The sequence below is a fragment of the Rhamphochromis sp. 'chilingali' genome, assembly GCF_963969265.1.
Source record: "Rhamphochromis sp. 'chilingali' genome assembly, chromosome: 9".
NCBI classification, from domain to species: Eukaryota; Metazoa; Chordata; class Actinopteri; order Cichliformes; family Cichlidae; genus Rhamphochromis; species Rhamphochromis sp. 'chilingali'.
Window position 1 is genome coordinate 9,653,447 of NC_137936.1, and position 24,511 is coordinate 9,677,957.

Here is a 24,511-nt window from a genome sequence, read left to right on the forward strand (position 1 = left end):
GGTCTTGTATGTCTTCCATTTTCTGATGATTGCTCCCACAGTTGATTTTTTCACACCAAGCTGCTTGCCTATTGTAGATTCACTCTTCCCAGTCTGGTGCAGGTCTACAATACTTTTCCTGGTGTACTTCGAAAGCTCTTTGGTCTTGGCCATGGCGGAGTTTGGAGTCTGACTGTTTGAGGCTGTGGACAGGTGTCTTTTATACAGATGATGAGTTCAAACAGGTGCCATTCATACAGGTAACGAGTGGGGGACAGAAAAGTGTCTTACAGAAGACGTTACAGGTCTGTGAGAGCCAGAGATTTTCCTTGTTTGAGGTGACCAAATACTTATTTTCCACCCTGATTTACGAATAAATTCTTTACAAATCCTACCATGTGGATTCATGGATTTTTTTTTCACATTCTGTCTCTCACAGTTGAAGTGTACCTCTGGTGCAAATTACTGACCTCTGTCATCATTTTAAGTGGGGGAACTTGCACAATCGGTGGCTGACTAAATACTTTTTTGCCCCACTGTAACTGAGAGGACACAGATAAAATAATTAGCAAATGTCTGAGAAAAAAGTGTCGAGGGAAATTTGAAAAGAAAGCCTCCAGAGGTTCAGCTGCTGTTTCACAGCTTCAATGAGAAAAGGTCAGGAGAACTACATAGCAATAAGTCAGACTCACAGTGCTGAAGTGGTGAGCCATGACGATATCCACCAAGTTACTGGTCCATCCAGAAAGCTGCACACAAGAGAAAGACGAGCCGCGGTAAGATACTAACAAGATCTGATTTATTTCTGGAGAGTGGACTAATTAGAAGTAAATAAACTGACATAGCAATCTTCAAGTTTTATGATTGTGAAGTGATCTACTGCTACTATAAATGCACAGTCCCTAGATTCACTGGTATATCTATGTCAGCTGGTATACCTGCATTTTAAAACTCTTGAGTGCTATAAACTTCGTAAATGGAAGAAATTGCTCAGGACTTTTCCTCTTTGCCATGTTTCAGACTTTAATAACAGCTCATAAAAGTGTGATGTTTTAAATGTATATGGCAGAAACGACACATCATATTATTATCACAGTAAAAGAATGTCTTCCTCATACAACCTTGTTGAATATTCACAGCGAGAGCACCATAGTAAACACAGTGTTTGTTCTTTAAGCCAAGAGGGGTGAGCTTTTATAGAATTTTTAACTAGGTAGTTGACTAGTATTGACTAGTCTTCAGAAGGCAGCATTTTCTCTTTTCATATATGATGAAAATCCTGGTCATCGATGAGGCGGAAATACTGACCTTTGAAGCAGCCCAGTCAATCCAGCCTTCAGCACACGGGTCGACATTAATGAGTACCAGCCCCTCCACGAGGGACGGGTTGTTCAGCTGTGAAAGTAAAGATGCACGAGGATGAGAGCTTTTTAACAAAAATGTCTCCCTGTGTTTTGTTTTGTTTATTAATTTCTTTATCATTTTTAAATCATATTGTAGTTTAATCTGAGCATCTGAACAAGGGAATGTTCTCCCAGGAGCTACATCCTCACAACAACAAGTTGGTAACATTTTGATGATGTTGCGTGTCCTCTAAAGAAGCAAAAACATGATTAAAAGTGAAGCATTTCTGTTCTGTTAAATGATGATGGAGTCACAAACCACTTCTAAATCAAGGGGTGCAGCTTTAGAACTTCCTGTAGACAAAAAGAGAGTATCTGGGGAAATCTAAGATCCAATGAGAGGGTGGCGGCTGCTGCTTCATCAACACGATGCTAATGCAGCACGGCAGCATCTGCTGCAAATCCATCATGGGAAAACATTTTGCTCCAAGCCAGTTAAAGCAAGCAATGCGTTTCAGAATCAATTTTTCCTCATTAATTCTAAATAAGAAAAGACTGTCCACGGAGAGCCCAACTCTACAATTCCTCATTTCCACACCTTCCCCTTTTACCATCCTCTCTTTTTATCATTCATTTTTTAGAGCTCCCTCACTGCTCTATGTCACTTCTAGATCTTTCTGCTAGCTTGTGCTTATTTTAGCTGCACTGTACCGAATGCAGAAACAAAGCAGTAGCAATGGAGAGAGAGATATTTAACCAAGGTGATTCATCACCTGGGGAATGGCAGCATATCTAGCAGACTGTAGAGGAACCTGATGCCCTGTGTGGGCTTGATGGGAGGCTTTAAAGTTCAGTGTGACAAACTGTGTGGTCTGAAAACCTTTAATTATTACAGGCGAGACAGAGAATCACACAAATAAAGACATCAAGGGCAAGGAAGAACAGAAATATAAGGATGGGTGAGTCTACACGCTGTGGTCCTGCTGTGGACTTACCGCAAAGCGGGTGAGGATATACGCTCCTGCTCCCACGCCGATGCCGATCACGCTGTTCACCCTATAAAGAAACTGCTCGTTAGTGTGTGGCTGAAGATGAATAATTCATTTATGGCAAAATCATCTTATCAATAATTAGCTATCAGCCAGGGGACACTCACTTCAACTGAGTCAACACAGAGGGCAGCATTTCGGCCAACTCATCCATGGTTGGATAGCGATACCTGGGCACGAGCGACACATGTGAGTCCACGCGAGCAGTAAGGAAAATGCTACCTTCAAGTTCATTCATAAGTTTAAATACTTCAGGAACAGACTGGATGATGACTGCACTTCAATTAGAAAATGAACCAACAGCTCACTTTCCTTTCTATGCACACAAATTGATTGGAACTCTCTCAACAGCACTGATATGAATAAATATGTACGCGTTCATCGGCGCGTGCAAAACCAGTCTGACACTCACCCGCTGGGAAAGGGAGGCGCTCCCTCCTGCTGACCGGGCGCATCGACGTGAACCACAGCAAAGTGCTGGGTGATCTCCTGCATGTCCTCGTAGTTAAACAGGGTGTTGAAGCAAGACTTGTCTAGAAAGGTGGAAAGACGTAGACATAAAATGTGACAGTGCAGGGGTTAACGTTCTTTGTTAGACGCAAAGAACAGAGCACTGCATATTGATGAGCTTATTTTTGGCCGACTCACGGTTGAGGCCGATGTCGTGATAGGTGAGGATGATAGGTCGGTTGCCCTTGGGAACGCCTCTCATTGTCACATGGAGAACGCCATGTGGCGTTTCAATGTCGTGCTCCTGTAGCCAAAGAGGAGGAAAAAAATAGTTCAGGACTAACACAGGTGGAAAGATAAAAAGCTTCCACATATGACCGCTACGACAACAATTCTGTTATAGCTGTTACAGCGTTACCCCAGAACTCCAGCAGAGTCCAAAAATCATCTAAATAAAAGAAGAACAATTGTTGTATGGGATTTTTCTCTTTCATCTCTGCCAAGCACAAAACAAAGACGCTTTCTGTCTCATTTCCCCAAAAGGCAGACATAAAGGCAACATTTTAGCTAAAACGAGCCATTTCTAGCATACTGATTGAAGTCTGCATCAAAGCTCCAACATGGAGCCACACACAAACTAAAGTAAACAACCCACAACAAACAAGACATTTGGGTTATATCTTGAATTGGGCATGCAGAGGATAAACCTTTTGTCGCCAGCTCACATCCCCTGTGCCCTCGGACAAACAAAGCACTGAATGGCCAGTTCAGGAAAACAGTCTTTCTATCCAAGGGTCTGAACCTCACAGTTCTTTTCACAAGAATGACTTTGCAAAAATGCCAGCATCATTTGTCTTCACTCAATGTCTTTGCAAAAAAAAAAAAAGACCCATTAAAATTCAAAGTGTTCATACTGGCTTCATTCTCTCTGTTGCTTTACAATTTGGGTCGAACACTCAGGGGGCTTGAGTACCTTAAACACACCGCTTCTGCAAAGGAAAACATTAAGAGGCTTCAACATATTTTCATCTGGCACTTAATCTGTGTGGAAGATCCAGAAAGATGATCAAGATAAAAAGAAAGACTGTTTAACGATGACACAGCAAAAATAACAGTGCCTTAATATTGTTTACAGGATCCAAAGACAGGGCAGGAAGTGACATTAAGAGAAACAATAAACTACACAAGAAGAGGCAAATGCATTTCCCAGATTCCCCCAGAATCACCGAATCATCATGTTACAATGCACAAAACCTCCCAAGATCAGCATGATCTGCAGCTGCAAACTACACCCTGCACGTTCTAGCCACATGCATGCACGCTAGGGTGTCTGTGCTGCACAGAACAGCGGGTGGTGCCTCATCCGCTTGCCTCGTCAGAAGGCCCACTGGTCATCAATAATAAAGAGAGAGTGAGCCTGAGTGGAAGAGAGACACAGGTTACGGCTGACAGACTAAGAGGGGAGTGTGACTGACTGTACGCTGCCATTTTTCCCCTGCGTAATCTCGGCCGCCTGCATTTAACTGACGGACATGTGTCCCAGTATCTTCAGAGATAAAGGCTAATTCTCAAGGGCGAGACTGCACTGACTTACATCTGCAATCTATAATAAGAGGAAAAATACTCATCATGTCAGCAACAGCGTGAGATATTTGCTTTTGAGTGGGAGTTGCTATAGCGATTAGCCTGTCGCACAACACATGAAAACTGCATTCAAAAACACCACAAAGTGATGCTCAAGATAGCGAGCTACAAAACAGCATCTCATTATAACCTGTATTTCTCAGATGGCACAAACCCTAAAGAAAGCCTATCTGCTGACAGGAAGCTCTGCCCTCATCGAAGGGCTTTTAATGAAGCGATTCTGTAACCTCGGTCTGGTGAGGTGACAGAACAACCTGTTAAAGGTGAAAAAACACTCTCACCAAGGCTGTGTTGCTGCAGAATCTTTAAGGTTTTTTAGACAAGGACAGAGTCAAGGACACTCAGTGCTTTGCTCTGAGAAACAATATAAATGCACTTTGTTCAAATGCTGGTATTCTGTTGAGTCTATGTGCTATACGTGCACCCTAACATGTGTTAGGTAAACCGGCGGAGGAAATAGAGCATGAAAGCAAAGAGTGACAGAGACAGGCTGGACATCTAGAGAGGGGAAAAAAGAAGGAGAGCACTGCAATGGCATCAACCTTTTCCCCACTTTAATACATTCATGATAGCTAGCATTTTGACGAAAAGTACGTTAAGGCATTTGGGCTGGGTTGGAGGTGAAATGTGAATACTGAGCAGAGGTTTTATGCTTTGAGGAGAGGGGCCTTTCTGGTGCCACAAATGGGTGAGTACTCATTTTTCAAAGAAACATGGTGAGAGAGTTGGAGTGAGATGAAAAAAAAAAGAACAGAGCACTTTGTCATGCTGATCTTCTTCCCGCAATTCACTGCCTATCAATCCCTCCTCTCAGTTTACTCCACCCTGCCAGGAGAGGCATCAATCACCACTGGGAGCAGCATTACTGGGCGGAAACACCAAGCAGTCTGTAAATGACTTAAGTGCACACATGCAAGTGGACAGAGCCCGGGATCATCTCGGGTACAGGCCAACCTCATCCATTTCTGACACTAACACGACCCTCCCCACCTGCAGCACACACAGTAAGTGTGTGTGCCATCAAAGCAGTGGGCTGAAACAACAAACTCAAGGACTCTGCGGGGAAGGAACAACCCGCTACAGTGGCTTTGGTGGTTTCTTGTCACGGTGTGTGGGGTGGGTGGTGAGTGACCTCCCTGTGATAACAGAAAAAAAGAACACAATGCACACCTGCAAAACGCAACATCTACAGCAATTCACTCATCGCCGGAAAGACATGATGAAGACATGCAGAAACAAACATGTGAGATCCACACACACAGTTACCAACAACCAGCTGATGGATATTGACAGGCGCACATCCTAAAACACTTGAGCACAACACAAGCATCTTTCATATCATCACATTAAAATGCACAACTGCACCCTGAGCAGCTTTAGACTGTGCAGGCTGCACATATGGACGCTGTGTGACCTGTAGTTGCACGCACATACGCACACGCACACACTGAACAAATGGTCACCCCATACCAGCAGCTGCCCAGAGAGCACGAGTCCCATCAAAGCCAGACCCCAGAGCTATTCCCTTCGTTTAGCCAGCTGCTGTCGGCATGTCTTTGGAGAAACAGCACCACAACACCCCTAATCTGAACCAGAACCTCCTTGAAGCACGGACAGAGCCAGGTGTGTCGAGTCAGGCGAGACACGTTTGTCACTCACCACTTCATTTCCAGCGCATGCAATCTGGTCCAGGTCCAGAATAGCTGACATGGTTTTCCCACACAGGAGAGGAGTGGTGTAATGCTATGTGTGAGTGTGCGCTGGGCAGCTTTGAAGCCCTCAGAAAGGAGCAGGAGGAGGGAGGGAGCGTTGGTAGGAAGTGAGGGATGTAGGGTGAGGCAGCTAGAGCAGTAGCGACAAGGAAGGAAGAGAGGGAGGAGAAAGACACAGCAGATGGAGTGAGGAGGAGAAGGAAAAGTAACCTGAATGAAAGCAGGAGGGGTGGGGGATGGATACGATGCAGAGAGAACAAGAGAGAGAGCGACGGAGACAAGAGGTGGGAAAGAGAGCAGGAAAAAGACAGAGGGGGAGGAGAGTGAGACTGCAGTTTGTGCTTGGTAGTCACAGTGCGTCCATACATCCAGTCACTGGTTCTTCTAATTGGATTGCGGAGGGTCAGGTGGGTAGAGGCAGAGGGCGGGGTTTGGAGGAGAAAAGGAAAGGGGGAGGGGGGGAATGGAAGCGGGGTGATGGGGTACAAAGAATGCAGTCCAGGAAAATGTGCAGGCTGCTGACGTCACGCTGTCTTATTGATGAGGAGAGGAGGCTGACTTTGACGGCTCGCCCTGGGCTGTTTTCTGCATCAGCAAAATGGCTGCTTGTCGCCAAGCACCGTATCCACATTTATTTTTGCATCACATTTCATCCGAATGGCTTTAGAACCCTGAAATATCTCCGTGTGAGTGGATATAATCAGATCCAGCTCACAGCAAGAGTGGACTAGCGTATAACGCAGCAGGAGGGCTTACGATAGCAATAGCTTTGCTGCGGATGTTGGCTCATTCAAGGCACCACTTAATCATGTAAATGACTGTCAAGTAGTGACTCTGACACTGAGCTTTGGCTAATGACTCCTCGTGTTCCAGGCTTACGAGCAAAAGATAGCAAGCCACCTTTTCCCCTTACTATCAAAACAGGACATCATCAGGATTTATGTCCTCTAAACTTGCTGCTGAGTCATTTGATCCACGTAGTGTATTGCTCTCTCCTTCTCACTCTCCTACCATCAGTACAACTCCTAACGGTGCAGGGTGTCACGCCTTTGACGGGGTGCTCAGTGCAGCCAATGGCAAACATGTAGACACAGAGTTTGTGAGGTTATAAGGACCAGGGTCTCTTTATTGGTTAATCATATAGCAGCATGTTTGGTTGTAGACCAGTTTCTCTGATTTATTTCCTTTCTTAACCCACAGAGGGTGCCAGCGAAACACATGTAGTCATTTCATGCACTGAATCATCATGTGCCTCAGCAAAGCCCCCTGCAGCCTGAGGAGTCATACAGACGCACAGTGACACTATGATCTGCAGAGATTAGCTCAATTGCATCATTTCCAGAAAGTAGGGTTTGATTTGAACCAATTTTTGTATACTAAAATGCACCAGCTCAAAACATTGTTTACCTGTGACACGGTCAGTTTGATGACAATTGTGTTAATCATATGTTATAGTCTACACAGCCACAAGATCTCCGTCCAGTGTATCAGAAAGCTTTCTGCACAGTCATCTTCACAACACTAGATGAGAAAGCTGTTCTAGCAACACATGGCAGCTCAGCATGTTACCAACACAGTTAAGGTTCTTTTTTTCCATTTAAATTGTCACATGTCTGGAGCTATCGAACAGCCTCGTGGCGCCCTCTAGTGCGCATAATGAGACAGTGAGGATTTGAAAAGCCACAGACTAAATAATGAGAAAGTTGGGCAAAGTTATAAAGAGAAACTGCTATTTTAAAAGTACACACTTCCCTGAAAATGTAAAAACCTACACACTGCATACAATATATAAAACGCTATACATATATAGAAACAATAAACAAAGCTTAAGCAAAAGTTTAAAAAATGGACTTAAAAACATAGCAGTGCGAGACTGCAGCAACACCATGACACTAAAACTATTTTTGAAATGCACAGTCAGCATTCTGGGTTTGAGGAGTCTGTCACACACCTTCCTCTCCCTTTCCTGGCATAAGCAGAAAATTGTAAGAGAAACAAAGCTGCAGCAGTTTGAACCTTTAGGTTCCCTGACTCCACCCCACCACCACTGTCCTCCTCTGCAGGTATGCACAGCTCTGGCACGACTCCTGCAGTACCTGTGGACTGCCTGTGGTGGGAGCGTTAGCAGCAGGAAGAGAGCAGCTGGATTCATCCTCCAGCTGCTGGAATGTCACGGCTCAGAGTGATGTTGCGGCAGGCAGGACCCCTCCCACACAGGTCTGATGTCTTGTATAGGGTGTGTTCTCCTTTTATCTTAGTGTTATTACGCTGCGTGACGGGTTCAGTGTTATACTAAATATTTACAAGATATTTACTCCATCACGTCTATTGCCAAATGGCCAGATTACCAAATCAGGAGGAACACCAGCACAGTTTGTTAACACTATAAATCTTTTAAGAGAATTGAACCTTCTCACGATCCATCATCAGCACCCTTTTTAGCAATTTCCCATCTTCAGCTGCTCCCTTATTCACAGGGGGTCGCCACAGCGGTTTAATTGATTTGGATTTGAGTTTTTACACCAGTTACTGTTCCCAAAACAATCTTCTCAGGATCAAACTGGGAATTTTTCACTAGTTAGGCGAATGTGTAAAACCACTACACTGTGAACTGCCTGAGCTTCCTGAGTGTGACCATGTGAGGTCATAATGGCTGAAAGGCAAATGAGGTCAAACCACCAGTGGGACGGATTCAGGTTCAATTCTCTCTGTAACTGACAACAGCATGACTTCAAAGGGAATCACAAAAAAGTGGTAATAAAAGATTACACGGTGAACACGAGCAGCTGACTGACTGCAGGATTGTACGCACATGAATGTCTTAATAATAGTTCTGACAGGATGCTAAGGAGCATGCAGCTTGCCTGCTCCGGCTAACATGCTTACTCTCTTCCCCCGCCTGCGTCGGCTATATTTAGCTCTGCCGGGATGCTGGAAGGAGGCGTGACTGCAGAAAGTGAGCTAGGGATGAAAGGTTTAACCCTTAGCAGTCATGATGGCCATTAAAACACAGCACAGAGCTTTCCCCAGCATCGTGACTCCTCCTCCTGCAGGAGAATCGTTGCAAGAAAAAGCAAACTGCCCAAGAGGTGGAAGGCTGGCAAGCCTTCTCCTCATTCTAAGACATAAAAAAGGGGGGATCTGGAAAACTGCTTCCTCAAGGTTAATAACTCTTCTTCTGGAATGACAATTATTTTTACATTATCACATAAAAGGGCTTGACTATGAATAAAATACAGTAAAAAAGGCAGGCACTAAAAAAAAAAAAAAAAAAAAATCATACTGAGGAAGGTGCTACAGTTGTTTATTCTTCAAAAAAACAACCTGATATGAATTTAACATAATCTTTTTCTGTATCGCTTTATGCAAAGAATAAAGTGAGTGTGCTTTCTCAGTCATTAGCACAGAGCCAAAGCACTATTCAAATTTTTTTTAAAAAGGTCCTCATTTGCAAATGATCACTACACTTGCCTCCAAAGAAATAGATGGCCATTAGCAAAAGCAGCAGAATTTTAATCAGGTGAGCACATAACTACTGGTTTGTCCTTTCTGTCACAGTCAGCGGTGTCAAGAGTAAACGCAGAGAGCAAGTTGGACCAAACACGCCTTTCACCTGCATTAGGCATCCATAAATGTGCGTGTTATTACTGAGTAACGTGCTCGGATGTACAAAGAATGCATGGGTTCAGCAGTGTGGAGCTGAGAATGAATCATAATGCTAAATTAACAGTGGGAGCAGAGAGCTACACTTACCTGGCAGTCGAAATCCTGAAAGTTGCGTGCATTCTGCGTGAAAAGGAAAAGAGGAGAGTTAAATGTAGCGTAGTATGCTAAAGCTGGTAATCACTCTTAATGTGTTTGTGTAACCCCACCAGATGGATGGGAGTGTGGTGCAGGATGTATACATGTGTGCAGACAAAATGGCAATAACCCATGTCTGATTACATTTATATCCATGACATTCATGCAGCTCTTCACGGAGCTGTTGATAACTTATCATTAGCTCCTTAGTTTAACAGCATCGAAACTAAAGTCTTTGCTTCACATAATACATGTGATGGTGCACAATTCTGACGTTTTTATGTTAATTTGCATTGTTTGAGGCCTGAGTGGGCAGCCGACCACAGAAAAGATGCCACTGGGATTGAGTTGCAGGAGAGACCAGTGGGGTGTACATGCTTTTAAACGGAGATGGTTTCTACAGAGCGGTCCTTTTCTTCTTCTAACTGCCTGTGCAGCAGAAATCTGGATACAAATCCACCACTATAATGAAATAATGTTGAGATGTGATGAATGTAATGCAAGTAAATGGGGTTGCTTTGATTTTTAATGTTGGGTGAATTACAAAATCGCTATTGGAGTGGTTAAAGAAATGGATGGATAGATTCACTGCACCATGTCAATCATCACACTTTACAGGGCATCTTGATTGCAGTCAGGTGACTCAACATATTAAAGAGACTTTTAAAAGGCTTCTTTTACATAGTCTGGGACGGGAGACGGTGCAATGAAGGTTACAATGATGAGCTAAAACGAACAGCAGCCACCTATGCGTGCCATAGACACGACCTACATATTAAAAATCAGTAAAGGCTTGAGTAAAGCTGTGGTACGTGGTGCCACAAGACAAAGGGGGAAAAAAGTCTTGTCCAAGTCACTCAGCTTAACCATTTCTTTTACATCTAACAAGTTAACTGGAAATACTGACAGCTTGGTCTCCTTATAAATATCAGACCTTAAAGAAAACTAAGATATGAACTACACTGTGATTGGCCAAAACTAACAGGCCTGTTTTGCTTTTATTAAAGGCACTTTAATGTCATACTAAATGACAGGATACATTTATAACCTTCGCTGGCTACCTAGGTGCTCTGAGCTTGACCAGTGTAATAAGAAATTATCAGTCGGCAGTCAGAACCAGTTTCCACCACTTTTACAGAAATGAGGATCCTCCTTCATCATTGTTATCACATCATCAACATCATCTCAATCCACTTTGAAGACTCATCTGTTTAATGAGCTGACCACTAGGTGGAGTGAGAGGTCAGTGCCAGTCTCCTCTATTTCAATGATTTCCATGATGCATTTTCCCCACTCTGTCTTCTAACATAATACATTTACCTTAACTGGCATAGAGCACACTCAGAGAAATGTTCTCATTCTTCAAATCCACCCCTGAGGTGACGCAATCCCCTAAGAGCCGATACATAATCACACACTCCTCCCTCTGAGGCACGATATGCTCCTGACTGTGTCAGTGATCGGGGTACAGAACAAAACAGACACATCATCATCATCGTCATCATTATTGTTCTAATCAGTTAATCAGGTGTTGAGAATGAAGGCGGGAAGAAGGAAAGACAGGTAGCGCTTCTTGTCTCTTTCTGCTTTTATTGTCCCTCACTCGCTGCAAACTTTCAAGCTTCAGAAATAAAAGAGATGAGTTTCTTTTAGCTTTTCCTTTGATCTCTTTACCTCCTCGCCAGACTGTTTTCTCTGCCTCTGTTACGTATTCTCTCATTGCTTCATTCTGTCTACAACCCCTTTTGCCGCCCCCCCATTCCCTTTACACTTGAGCATATATGAATAATTCACTTTGATGAACGGCACTGCAGAGCATGCATGACTAGTGTATTAGCGTATGTATTTTCCTGGGAGTGCTGTAGTGGGTGCTTATTCATTTTTAGGAGACAACACATCTGTTCATTTTATGTGTATGGTTACAAAAAATTTATCTTGTCGCCTCTGCAGCTTGTCATCACCTTGTTCTCGCTGCAACTCACCTTATTGGTCAGCAGCGGCTTGATCTCAGTCAGCTGTACATCCTGGAGCTCATCCATCTTCCTGTCGGATCACTCGAAACCACTGTCCAAGAAGGAAAAACGAAACATTTTCATCAGGAGGAGGACCGCATGCTGCCAAAGACACTTAAAATCTCAGATTAAAAGATGTCCATCTTTCTATTTTGCCTTTTTAAAATTCACACTAGCGCTGTGATACTTATGCTGTTATAAGAGTCAGACACAGAGGGCAAAGGGCCTCATTTCTGCTCCACACAGGTAGTGAGCAAACGCAAATATATATCAGGCCAGATTTAACAAAAAGTTTTCTCATTTGTTTTCCCCTTGAAGCCAGCCGTTTGTCCCTGCTCGTAATTACTGAACAAGAATCCTGACACAGAAGTGTCCCCCTCCCCCACTTTCCCTGAAATGCTACCTATTTTGCCCCCCTGTTTGCACAAGGTGAGGACAGGAAGTAGCATTGAATTTCTTGGCCGTTCCTAGAAGCGTGGCTCATGTTGCACATAGCAGCAGATGGAGGCTCTAACTCTTCTAGGTCAATGCTTACAACCGGCAAGCTAAAACCACAGCAGACAGCCTTTCTATAGATGGACGGCATTAAAAGAACAAACACACACTATGCTAGGAGAAACAAGCAAGACGTGTAGGCAAATGCAATTGGATGGAAGACCGGCCAACTGCTACCTTTTAATCACTTCCTGAATCCAAGCCAACCCCCCTTGGAATGACATTGAGCTGCTGGTATCAGATAACCTTCAATTGGTTAGAGAAGAGTCAAACAGCCAAGTTCCAGCAGGAGACACCAGAATAGATGACGTCACGCCATGTTTGTTTTACCAGCAGTTTCACCCTGCAATTGCCTGACAAAGGTCTAAACCCACATCTGCCTGCTGATGCATGAATCGGCTCAGGGGTCGTACTGGACTAATAACAGATTTCAAATTGCATGGGAAAAAGCCAGGGAAGCAGATGGCAACAAGTGAGCACAATCCTCAAATTACATAAAAAAAACAGTTCAGAGAAAGAAAAAAAAAAAGTGGAAACATCCAGGATTGGAAGGACTCAGCGATCAGTAAATGGGGAGTGAAAACATGCCAGGCAAAATCCCTGCTGACAAATCCGGCTTGGGAGTGGAACTAAATAATATTTAGACAACTGAACAAGGAAAAGAAGAAAAACAAATATTCTGCATGCTTGAGCAGATTGGGTGTATTGGTCGGATCAATCCAATACTTCCTCAGGCCGTCACAGAAAGGAAGGAGGCAAAGACCTGCTTTATTTGTAGCTGGCTAGTGGGGTAATTGAAGTGTTTAGTGCGACGGGGGTCAAGGCAAGCTTAAACTGACAGGCTGACTGGGTGGCTTTCATAGCCTAACCCCACTGACCTCACCGCCTTCTATCCTCTACACCAGCAATATTACAGAAGCAGAACGCTTGCTTTTATCTTGAAAACTGCTCAAATGCTCTACACCTTTCTTGTGAGCGACTTGCTTTGTGCAACCTGGCGTTGCACAAAAATCAGCCTCTCTTAGACAGGCACTGTTCATTAATCTCACAGCATTTGAATTTGCGCTTTCCTGTATAAGCTTGGACCCAGTAGCATATACATGTCACCTTCAAAACAGCACAGCAGCTCTGAGTGCATATTATACCAAGGCAGGCTCACACACTGAATCTTCAGTTGCTCAGCTCATCATTGCTTTGTAAAATGTCCTAAACAGCCACGACAGGAGAAAGAAAAATAGGTACACTAACATTTTTACTGGGTTTTAGAGTGTGGCTGTGATGGGTAAGGTTAAAACAATTGATTGCTAACAACTTTACAATCAAAATATTGGCAGAACATTAACAATAGCAGAAGTCAGTTTGTTGCTTCCAGCTGTTTTTAGAAGTCTTTTTTTCTATGTTTTCCTTTACATGCTTACTTCACTTACTGAGAGCATCACAAAGCAGAGTGAGAGAGTTGGACCTATTTATGCACATGGCATAGTGCATCATCAACAAGGTGTGAAAGAATTGATCACTGACTTCCTCAATTCACAAAGGTGAGCAAGTAGCTTCTCTATTATCGAGGTGACTTCCTAAATATAGAAGCCGAGGCAGGAAAACTCACAATGTCACAAGGGTTACCTGCCTCACTCTGTCACTGTTGTGGATATATGTGAATGAAGCAGAGAGGAACACTAACGTAACGCTAAGTCGACCTCATCTAAATGACAAAATGCCATCATTTATCAGACTGATGAAGCCGGAAATGTTACATATCATGTGACTGTAAATTGGGTACAGACTAGCTGTATCCCAGAGCAGCTCTGCTGGTCTCATAACCCCTTGTAACAATGCAGGTAAAGAGCACCAGATCACATTTAGAAACATCCACTGCCTTCGCCACCCTTTTCCTGCCTACTCTATGTCTGAGCTACCATTCAGCATCTACAGCTGTTGCCATAGAGACAAAGCTGGTTGCTGATGTTTATTCTAAACTGGGATAGACCCAAGGGACAGATGTAAGGCAAAGAAACAAGGGGAATAGATAATGGTAGAAATGAGAGCTGCCGAAACACGTTTTGAGCTTCATTTCCTTCAATGCCGTGGAACAATGCTCGAGTGTAACACATACATGTTATCTCGATGATAGCAAAGAATTCTATAACTGTAACAGGAAATGATTCCCAGGCTACAGCAGGGAAATTCACTTTGCAGCTTGCAAGGTTTGTCCCACATTCACACCGCACCATGGATGTGGAGGAGGATGGGGGAAGGATTCAAAGTGCTGATATGGAACAAGATCTTCCTGCCTTAACAGTATTACCATCTGTTGTAGCCGATCACTCACAAACAAATACTCTCTAATACCAGATTCTGTTTTACTCAGCTCCACCTGCATTAATACGAGTAACACCAGATTACATGCTGGATCTCACACTTTAATTTCCCACATCTGTGCTCTTCAGGTTCTTTCTCCTGCAAAAGCGTGTTGCTTTTAGGAGAGCCTCATTGCCAAGGATAAATATCAGCTCACACAACGAGGAAAGGAGCAGGCAACAGAGGATCCTGCAGAAAGTGTGTCAAGAGAAAACCCACATGAGGCTCTTTCGACACTGAAAAGGTCATCTTTCATTACATTCTAGAGTCAGCAGTGTCTCTGAGAGACCAGGTCGTCTTCCAATTCTGGCAAAATGACTTTATCGGAAGAATTGCAAAGACATGCTGAAATCTGTCAGTTTAATAAAGGGATAACTCATTTACCATCGCCCCCCTCTCCTCCCCACTCTTCTGCTGGCAAGCACTCCTGCCTACCTCACACAGAACATCCTGAGCTTTAAGCAGAGACAGAGCCAGTCTTTGCTTTAACAGTGAGACGCAGGCGCCTGAATACATCCGTGTGTGGACACAGTGGCGCATGCCAAACACTTCCTTGAGATATACCTCGTCTCTGCCAACAAAAGGAGTCCTGTAGCTGCCATGTCAGCAGGCATCCCTGAGTGATTGATGAGCAAATCCCCCTCCTCCCACTTTTTCCTCTCTCCCTCATCCTCTCCTTCTCTGCACTCTCTCCATCTTTTCCTTTTTCTGCTCATCTCCATCACACCTTGGGCCATCAGGAACTGTTTGCAGGTGATGTGATGGGCAACTGAAAGCCCAGCTGTGCCACCACTTAATTTAGCCCTTTTTCACCATGGCAACAGTGACTTCAGATTTACTTGTTTACGTCATGGCCGCACTTTTGACTCTGGCCTCTCTGCTTTCGTGCTGAATATCAGCACAGTGACCTCATATTAACGTGCCTCCAGGGCTACGAAGACCCTGACTCAGCCATCAGGTGTACTGCTATGGCGATAAACAATGAAATCCTATCGACTCACTGTCATCCGGCACGGTGGGAAGAGGATTACAGCAATGACGGTGGGGTTCAAATGAAGGACTAATTAACAACCCCCAAGAAAACCAATTAAAAAAAAACAAAGCTCACAAAATGTTACAAACATGGTTTTAAATTTAATTTTTATATAGAAAACTACAAAACAAAAAGTTTCAGTTCTGCTGCATTGCTTCTGATTTGATCTTTAATCTTGCACCTTTCCAGGTTTACAGTTCTACACATTTTAAACATTTCACTTCAACAGTACAAAAAGCATCTTAGTCATTGGTAATGTGTCACTTTGCCCTACCACGCATTGCCTTTTTAAAATTCAGAATCCTTATGGTTTATTTATCTTAATGACTTTAACTTCAAACTATCCTCTTAGGCTGATCTAGATTCATTTGAAGTTTGTTTTCTGTGGTATGTAAAAGGGATTCTTGCTTAAAAGCAGCGAAGATTTATTTTCATGTTTTGATCCTCTGAAAGTCGGTGCTGCAAAGTTTTCAGCTTGCACAAAATTTTTTTTAAAAAAATTAAAATGACTTGAGACACTGGCCAAAATTTGCAAAGAGTAGTGGTGGATCACACTAAAGCTCTGTGCAGGAACTGTATCCTCCATAGAACAGCGCATTTCTAAACTGATGATGCTTGACAGGTCAGCTCGCTCTCTGTGAGAGTTTAAGGTCTTTGGTGAACTCGGGTGCGTTTTGATTTTTTATGACCACACATCATTTCACACAGAACAAGAGGGAAAGTTCAGCAAAGCCTTCAGATCCCCTATAAGTCTCACCTTAATCCTCAAGAAACTAAGCTAATTTAGTGAGTGAAATGACAGACTAAAGTCAGGGATTAGAAATGGAAATTTACGGGCGCTCGCTGTGTGTGCAGGTGACCATGTGCCACATGACTGAAAGGCAGCAGCTCGAGTTTAAATCTGGCCTGAAAAACTTTCTGGCCCACACAACTTTCCAGTGGGCCAGATCCTGGTAAAAAAAAAGAAGATGAAGAAGCAGAAACACTTCCATGGTAAAAAAAAAAAACTATCATGGCATGTATAAACATATGTCTGGGCTCATTTCTCCTTCCCCTGGTGCTGTTTTGAGTGGCAGTTTTTGTCTTTTGGATTTTATTAAAATTGTATTGACTTTATTCCTCGATAAAGCTTCTTCTTCTTTTGCTCTCAGTATTTTTATTCTAAAGTGAAATGGCTACTTTTGGTTTCCCAAGTTTACTGATCTGATCGTGCTGACAGCTCGACTGCCCAGAGCGAGGCCTGTAATCCTGGAGGAGCTGCAGAGGTGATGATGGGGGTTCAGAGCCGGAGCCATTCCAGCAATCATCATGGGGTTATGTGAGGTCCTTGGACAATAAGATGGACGCGCCTGGCGAGCTGACTAAGACCCAGGAACACTGTGTAATTTTATTGTGTTGCATGGAAATGAGACTACACTCACAGTTCCCTAACCACAGTGTAACCATATCTGGCTCCAGGACTTTTCGTATGTGATGGGTATTTACTGTGAGCGGTAATTACTGTGGAGGGACTGCACTCTTTGGAAATTAAATGTGGTGTAGTCCCAGGCATGTTACTACAAAGAAACATTTTTTGGCCTTAATATCAAACTGTGAGTGGAATGAATCCATATTACTTGCCAAAGGATTTCTCTTCTGTGGTTGCTGTCAGAATCCAGTATCTACTCTGAATCATCCAGTTGGAATCGAAGTGGATTCTTCCATCAGCTGACACAGAGATCATGCAAACAACTGTGGCTGTGGCCAAAAGTTATAGATGATAAAAGGAAAACCTCTAAACCACGTGATCTTTTCAGACAGGCAGTGCCAAAAGGACAGATACAGAAACTCTTAACACCTCACCTCTATTTATTTTTTCACATCTTTACTTGCCTCCAATATATGCAGATTTAATTTATTGAGCTTTTTAAAAGTTATTTCACTATTTGGTATTTTCTATTTAATTGTGCTCTTTTTCGGTAATTTTTACCTTCTTTTTTGTCATATTGCATCTAGTTACTCTATTTAAACGTTGTTGTTACAAGTTCATTTAGCCTTCAGTGTCATTCCCAAAAACTTACAATTAGAAATGTTCCTAAAAAAAAAAAAATCCATGGGAACAATACAATTGGAATTAAGTGGGAAGCATTAGATAAACTGACAGAGAATGACCCTTTAATATTTTAGCCGCTATAACACAAAATGTCCCAACCTTTGGGGAAAATTTAAGGATATTTTATTATCTAATAAATAACCCAGTTTGGTTATCTCGTTCTTGACTTGGGCCTATGACCAACTCACTTCCACTGACGGGACGCAGACTTATCTGCCCATCTGCCAAAATGTTACAATCACAGAGGAACACAAGCATGTCTGTCCTCAACTAAAACTCCTGTCCTCATTCAACACTTCAGCGATCTTCACATCACAATAGAAAACAGGCTAGCACAAATTCCACTAGCCTCCTGCCAGCCATTCAGAGAGCCCGACATCCATGTCTGCTCCTCTGTTTTCAATTTCGGGGTAAACACAAATCTGTGTAAACAACTTCGCCTAACCCGGGCACTGGTGCGGTGATGCCCTATTCAAGTGGAATCTTTCTAGTGTACAGTTACTAGAAATTTCCTTATCCTCACTTTTCGTAAACAGGCAAAGCCGGTGTTTATAGTTCTGAGTCTTTAGAGGCGACAATCCGCACCGGAGTAAAGCTAATGGGCTGTGACAAGGCTCAGTTGCAGATTATTGCTCTAACTGGGGTCATTTGGTAAGAGAATTAGAGGAAAAATCCATTCGTTTTGCATTTTCGCCCCCCCCTCCCAGCCTAGTCCCCTTGTTAGGTCACTAACAATGTAATTGACAGAAAGAATTTAAACCCAGAGAGATAATACCTGGGAGGAAATCCGATCTGGAGTCTGAGATGTTTTGTTCTCCACTGTGGGAAAAGCTGACCTATAACACGAAGCATCTCCTGCAGATGCTGTCAGCAAACCCACACAGATGAACGAGCACAGACACACGGCACACACTGGCATGCACGCGCACTCGCACGCAGCTCCCCGTGATTCATGTCTGCGTAATTAAATGACAGCTTGCTCTCCTGGGGCTCCATCATCCTCCTTACAGCTTCTATTATTCTCCTGATACAAGCTGGCAGAAGAGTTTTTCTTCTTTTGACAACATGAGAAAAAAACTATAACGAGACATGTTGCTGACATTTTTCTCAGGATTCAGTTGAAAAGGTATATTTTTATCCAAAATCCCAAATGTGGGGCAACACCCACAGCTGGTTTTGACATTAAACTTCTAAACAATGGCTTAGGCTCTGTAATAAATGAATACACGCCAATACGCATAGATGATCAGTACATTTAATATCCTGTGCCTCCGGACAGTCATTACTCAAAATGCAAGTGATAAAAATGTTGCAGAGGCTGTACTTGGAGGGCTCACGGGACATTACACACATAGGAGCAATAAGGTTTAAGACCTATTCACCAGACAGAATATGTCCACAGAAGACTCACGACCTTGTCCTCTGACCAGTTATGTTCACTCTCGATGAACATGACATCGCTGTCTGTGATAAAAAGCTTTAGCGACACTGTAGTCAGTGCACTCATCTGCCTGCCAAAAAGAGAGGGCCCTCTTCTACTGACAGATTTCTGTAAAAAGGTAAACACACCTATTTACACTCACGCAATTTCAGACAACTAAAAGCTTAAAAAAATACTTAAAAAACACTAACACATTTCAATCCAGTTTAGCAGGGCTTCACTGGCATGAAAGACACTATAGTGGTAAAGCTGCTTCAATAGCCAACAGCTGCATGTGGGGAGTGTGTTCACTGAAATAAGATCCAATGAAAATGATATATAATACACATGTAAATGACATTAAACTGCTTAGCACAGCTATAGGCCTACAGACAAAGGTAACAAAGAGACAGACTTGCTGTCTCCCCAGCAGCAGGAGCACTAAACAGGCCACAAAGCATTACCTTAATGAGAGCACATTAACCCCATGCCCCACCAGCACGGACACTATGTTGGCAAAAACGAAGTGAGCTCTAGTATGATGACTACTGCTGATTTTATATTATAGCTAACATAATATACCATTAGTAAATTATTTAGAATTATCAGTATCACTGACAGTATATTATTCTGCATGTAAAAGAAACAAACATATGAATCACAAAACTAAAAGCACACAAACCAATATCTGATTCGAGGAACACTCAAATACAGATGGCTATATTATTGCTGAGCATTTTCTTCCCCCAATTATTAATAAGGAGACAAAAAGTTAACATTTATAGCAGATAAGACGCAAAAGCAGTGTAGGCACATGTTACGTTTCTAGATGTTCTTATTCCGCTCTCTCTCCTTTGTGCGTCTTACATCTGTGTTGGCAACAATAACGCAAAGTGCTGTGAAACTGAGCACTCCAGCATCACCTAAGATCTGTAACAGTATCTCACGATATGAGATCTTTTTTTTTTTTTTTTTAAAAAAAGAGCCTAGAAGAGTTTAGCATTAGTAGCATAAAGCCTGAAGCCTCCATTGTGGTGTCTGACAAATTTCCGAGCCACGAGGCTAAGAGTGATAACTATCTGATAACTTAATGGCAATTCCCAGTTGATATGGCCGTGACCACTTGAAAAATCTCAACATATTGCCTAACTTTACAGTAAATATATGTATATGTATTGTATGTGTTAAAAAAAGAAGGTGAGCAAAAAGATATATTGCACTTTGAAAGCTTGGTATTTACACCTGTCCATCGAATGGCGAAACTGACACGGGGAAGGCTGCGATAATTAACTGGACCGATTAATAAGTCTATCACCAGCATGGACACTTATGCACATGTCTAATCCTGCAGAGCAGCTAAGTGCAAGAAACCATCTTATTACTCGGTGAGTGCTTTTAAAGGATTCCTTAAGGAGGGCACTTTACCTGCTAATTGTCTTATGAGATTGAAGAGCACCATCTGGCAGATTTGATTCATAACAGCACATCTACGGGCATAATCAGCATGTTTTATGTCTTACATGAAGACGCACATGTCGAGAGAAAATCTCAGAGGACAACTGGCTGGCCCCCTAAACAGAGTGCTATGGTTTGTAAAAATACTTTTCATAACGTTCAGGCTCAACCTAAATTTACTTCACTAATGCAGACCCAGAGACCAACAGTAATATTTTCCACTGGTGTTCTGATGTTTCAGACCAGCAAACTGGAAACTCAATTTATCCATTATGCAGTTGTGGATTCGGGTGTTTGCAAGAGGGAAGCTGGGACATGAGTCAGCCCTCCCCATGCCCCACCCTCCTCACTACATTGTACTATATAGTCAAGCATCTATTCTGGTCTTCGTTTATAAATAAAGTAGTAGTCCTTGCACTAAGCTGCAACTTTATGAGAGCCTTAGTGGGCAGTGTGACTGGACCCCTGTGACTATATTAAACTGCATAGTTTAAAGTAAATACATCCAAATTTTCAAGTGTAATCACTAGAGACCAACATAATTTAACACTGCTTTAACTCGACACTGATGCTAAGATACCAAGCTGCATCCTCCGGGACTGAAAAATGAAGCCACCGTTGAGGTGTCAGAAACTGCACTTCCTCTAATAATGACTGGAAGTTAACTTGTCAAGTGGTTGGAGTTTTAATGATATTACCTAATGAATAATATGGCCTCCTGGAGTTTGTGCTTCAGTTTTAAGCTAATTAACACTTGATAACGCTTCTGTCTCATAAACATACTAGTCTGACCGGGATTTTAAGACCGGACCATAGCAAAGTACAAGCACTACATGAGAATGCATGAGGTTCATATGATTGCTCCTATTACTCCTCCTTGATTCTTTGGCTTAACATCATAGTTAGTCCTACTTGTGGAGCTGATTGGCTAACTGTGAATCCCCCTGCTGCTGCATTGGACCAGCTGCTTTTTCAAATGAGAAACTTTCATTTTTCCATCGGAAGAATCAGTCAACAATCAACTCCATTGCATGAAGTTGACTGATTGATAAACAGACTGGTAGGATCAAAAGACCTGAACCAAAGCAACATCAATTTGGACCAGAGCTGAGGTGTAACACAACCGACCTGTGCGTGTCTTCATTTGTAATTGAACAGCCATGAGAACGGAAACATAATGGACTTACGCACTTTGACTTCCTCGCTTTTTAAAAACACATGAAACCATTTATTGTGATAGAGACTTCACAGATTTTACCCTCCTCTATAAAAGTTCTCTGTGCATTTATAATGTATGTCACAAACACGCATATGAATTCACTTCATCTTTCCTTTAACTCCACAAAGCCCCGCAGGGCACTGACCCAGATGATCCTTTCAAACAATGATAAACAGACTTAATAAGAAAACAGTATTGCAGAAAACAACTGAGTTACTGTAGTGCAGCTGGGTGACATGGGGGGAAATCATATATCAGAAGTCACTGCATAGTCGGGAAACTTAGACCATTTTACATCTTCCAACTATATTAAAAAATATAACGTTTCACTGGCAAATTTAATGTATCCCTAAAAAAAGTAAATCAAGTCTTGCAGCATTTTGTTAGCGTTCTGTTTCCACAAATGAAGTAGCTTGGCTATACAAACAACTATAACATTAAGCTATCATCTTTAAACTGGAATATTTTTTTTAGACAACACGTTTTCCCCCCTTCATGGTGCAGGGGAGAGAAATAGTCTGCAGATGCAGACCGAGCACAGTTCTGGAAAAATTGTTTTGCAGCACTGAGTGACAGAAGACATGCAATTACTAGCATGGGTTTACATACAACATTAAACTACATCAGCACAAATGCTGTCTCATCCTATACTTCATTATAAAACATATTAACATACCTTAAAAAAATCAATATACTGCCCAGGCCTAAGCTGTAGCTTCATGACAGACACCATTGATGAATCAATAGACATCAGAATATACAGGTCTCACATAAAGGACGCTTAATGATGGGTTACAAGGAAAAAAAATATCGCTGCTAAAGGACGAAGGACGAGACAGCTGTGTCTTGATAAATTAGCTCTGATAGCTCAGATTGAGGTGTGAGTGTGACTGAATGAATCTCTCCTGGCTCCGCTCCTCCTGGTATCTGGCTATAAATTGGCTGAATGGCCAGGCCTGTCTGCCCTGCACTCAGCGCTGCTAATAGAGTACCTGCCCCACTATGCTACGCTAGGCTAGCTGCGGCTCAGTCTATGGGGATTTCCTCTGCCATGCTCAGTTGTGCAGGAAGCCTAAAGAAAGAAAGTTGAAGACAGAAACTGTATGTGTGTGCGAGTGTGTCTGTGTCCTGGGTCACAGCTGGTTGATGTGAAGAGGCAGAGTTTCCAGAAGAGCAGAGTCCTGCTGGAGGCTCAGCAGGATCTGGAGACTGCGGTCAGGCTGGTTGAAGGACACCTGTGAAAGCAGCAGCGAGGCCATCTGTGTGGCACGGGACCTAACAATCTCAGACACACGCATGCACGGCACATCAGCGTCACTTCAACAAACGAGGGGAGGGAAACACAAGATACTGTTTCCATAAAACATTAACAGAGCACAGAGACATGAGAGCCCTTGTATCCAGAGACAGTGAAGACCTCTGCCTGTGAAAACACAGCAAGCTTTGAATGAGGACAAGTCTCAGTATGTTTCAGTGTATGAATCAGTGCTAAGAGGCCTGTTGCCTCACAGGAACACAGCCTCTGCTAATAGAGTTATCTGTGTGGTCAGCTTGGCTGTCACAATGACTGATTGCTGACAATTCAATTTCCCAGAGAAACACAGAGGTGGCTCCTCTGGCGCCTTCCCTTGGCGAATGTTCGCTGTGGAGGCTGGCGGTGTCCTTGGCAACCACAGGAGGGGGAGGTACGCCCCCCCCCAGATCCAGCTCAGCTGGTGGCACTGCTGAAATCGAGCGACCTTTTTCACCATCATTTCCATAAACTCATATTCTTCTTATCACAACAACCAATGAGGAATTCTTCAACAGCTGGCTTTGACTCTACGACTCCAGCACGTTGACTTTAAGTCCAGCGAGAAAACATCAGACGAGTGATAAAAAGATGTCGACTATTCATCTCTTCCTAATATGTAAAAACAACAATACATGTACACGTGCAAACGTGAAACAAACAACTCTCACCGAGTCTAAAGGGTCCAAACCTCTCAAAGTATGATCCCTAAGTTTTTAGATCAGTGCTCGCTGCGTCTCATCTGTGAGAGAATTTATCAGCTTCCAGCAGAAACATGGATCGAGGGGGTCCTGAAACTACCAGGGCGCTGCATCTCCCATATGCTTCGTCACATTAAAGCATCTAAGTGTCTTGGGTGTCCCTGTGACCATAAAGCAAACGGAGGATGTAACCGCTCATACGGCTCACAGCCTATTGTGAGGGACTGTAACTAAAAGCTGCGTGCTGCTATTAACACTTTTAAGTTCGGAGAGCCTGCTGTGTGATGTGTGCCAGCTTATATGGATCTATGACAAACAGGGATTTGGAATATCTCCCCCAATCTGGATTAGTGAATACAGCTTCTTTTCCGCAGAAATCCAACAACCACCTTCAGACAAACGAGAGGAACAGAGAAAACTGAGGGTTAACGTGATGGCATCTGTGCAGATGTGCTCA

The 24,511-nt window shown here is 43.0% G+C and overlaps 1 protein-coding gene across 3 annotated transcripts in view; it reads right to left on the reverse strand.

Moving 5' to 3' along the window:
- Positions 1 to 24,511, reverse strand: part of ndrg3a (ndrg family member 3a) — a 32,730-nt gene that overhangs the window by 5,275 nt on the left and 2,944 nt on the right. For 2 of the 3 annotated variants that reach the window (XM_080891015.1, XM_080891014.1), the window contains exons 2-9: positions 11,961 to 12,042; positions 9,931 to 9,963; positions 3,020 to 3,125; positions 2,784 to 2,904; positions 2,479 to 2,541; positions 2,318 to 2,378; positions 1,288 to 1,374; positions 672 to 728 (exon numbers count right to left, since the gene is read on the reverse strand). In XM_080891015.1, the coding sequence (XP_080747141.1) occupies positions 672 to 728; positions 1,288 to 1,374; positions 2,318 to 2,378; positions 2,479 to 2,541; positions 2,784 to 2,904; positions 3,020 to 3,125; positions 9,931 to 9,963; positions 11,961 to 12,017 (585 nt within the window). In that variant the 5' untranslated portion in view covers positions 12,018 to 12,042. Of the gene's footprint in view, positions 1 to 671; positions 729 to 1,287; positions 1,375 to 2,317; positions 2,379 to 2,478; positions 2,542 to 2,783; positions 2,905 to 3,019; positions 3,126 to 6,124; positions 6,473 to 9,930; positions 9,964 to 11,960; positions 12,043 to 24,511 lie in introns of those variants that run through there. The other variant, XM_080891016.1, reaches the window with a different exon arrangement.